This window comes from Cyprinodon variegatus, unplaced genomic scaffold, assembly GCF_000732505.1.
Source record: "Cyprinodon variegatus isolate N-32 unplaced genomic scaffold, C_variegatus-1.0 Scaffold2082, whole genome shotgun sequence".
Taxonomy (NCBI): Eukaryota; Metazoa; Chordata; class Actinopteri; order Cyprinodontiformes; family Cyprinodontidae; genus Cyprinodon; species Cyprinodon variegatus.
This window is the reverse complement of record NW_015152535.1, coordinates 38298-39852: the sequence shown is the minus strand read 5'-3', so window position 1 is coordinate 39852 and position 1555 is coordinate 38298. Positions and strand designations below refer to the sequence as shown.

At 37.8% G+C, this 1555-nt stretch overlaps 1 protein-coding gene across 1 annotated transcript in view; it reads right to left on the bottom strand.

Moving 5' to 3' along the window:
• LOC107105129 (OX-2 membrane glycoprotein-like) overlaps positions 1–1142 on the bottom strand; it is a 4530-nt gene extending 3388 nt beyond the window's left edge. The window contains exon 1 of the mRNA XM_015405249.1: positions 1077–1142. Within this exon, the coding sequence (XP_015260735.1) occupies positions 1077–1142 (66 nt within the window). The remainder of the gene's footprint in view (positions 1–1076) is intronic.
• Between the last annotated feature and the right edge of the window lie 413 nt (positions 1143–1555).

Sequence of the window (1555 nt, the reverse complement as noted above, 5' to 3'; positions counted from 1 at the left end):
TGAGTATTAATGTAAGTGAGTGAGTATGAATGTGAGTGAGTGAGTATAAATGTGAGTAGGTGGGTGAGTGCGTATTAATGTGAATGAGTGATTATTAATGTGAGTGAGTGAGTATGAATGTGAGTGAGTATTAATTTGAGTGAGTGAGTGAGTGAGTATTAATGTGAGTGAGTATTAATTTGAGTGAGTGAGTGAGTGAGTATTAATGTAAGTGAGTGAGTATGAATGTGAGTGAGTGAGTATAAATGTGAGTAGGTGGGTGAGTGAGTATGAATGTGAGTGAGTGAGTATGAATGTGAGTGAGTGCGTATTAATGTGAATGAGTGATTATTAATGTGAGTGAGTGAGTATGAATGTGAGTGAGTATTAATTTGAGTGAGTGAGTGAGTGAGTANAATGTGAGTGAGTATTAATTTGAGTGAGTGAGTGAGTGAGTATTAATGTAAGTGAGTGAGTATGAATGTGAGTGAGTGAGTATGAATGTGAGTGAGTGAGTGATTGAGTAGGAATGTGAGTGAGTGAGTGATTGAGTAGGAATGTGAGTGAGTGAGTGAGTGAGTATGAACGTGACTGAGTGAGTATGAATGTGAGTCAGTTAGAGAATAAATGAGTGAGTGAGTATGAATGTGAGTGAGTGAGCTAGCTGTTTAATTATATCATTTTGTCCCATGTGCATCAATAGCTTTGAAATAGCCGAAGCAGAAATGTTTATTCTTCATAATGCACCATGAGAAAGACATACCCTCAAGAACAATTTGTTAGTTGTACACGGGCTGTTTGATCATATTATTTTTGCTCCGTTTTGGACTAGCCGAAGCAGAAATCTGTATTCTTTGTAATGCACCATGAGCAACACAACTACCTAACCTCAAAAACAATGTTGTACACGGGTTGTTTGATTAGTCCTAGGCTACATTATTTTTCCCCGTGTGCATCAATAGTTTTGAAATAGCTGAAGCAGAAATCTGTATTCTTCATAATGCAACATGAGCAACACGACTAGTCTACCTCAAGAAAAATATAGTGCTGTTTCATTCTATTATTTTGTGCATCAATAGTTTTATATAGGCTCTGACCGTAAAATGATCTCCTAGTGACAGTTGCTTGTAATGCTTGCTGAGGACGATGAGCATCCTGGCCATGCTTGGAATGCAAGGCTTTTAACTTTGTGATAAAAGTTGGTGGGGACGCTCTAAGGACAGTGGCTGATGGACCTACATCTACTCAACCCGAATGCTTTCAATAGGGTTTACATTTTCCAAAAATGAGCTCAAACATATATTTATTGAATGCCTTCCTATTGTTGAGAACACAAGAGTATCACAATACACTGATATACCAGCTGAGATGCCAGCCTTTAGTGCATGATTTATAAAGGTCTCAAAAACATTAATATATAAAATATGACGAATAACAGCTGATACCGATACAACATCAATATATCATGCATCTCTAGTATGAACACAACTTCACATCCATCCATCCATCCATCGATCCATCCATCCATCCATCCATCCATCCATCCATCCATCCATCCATCCATCCATCCATCCAT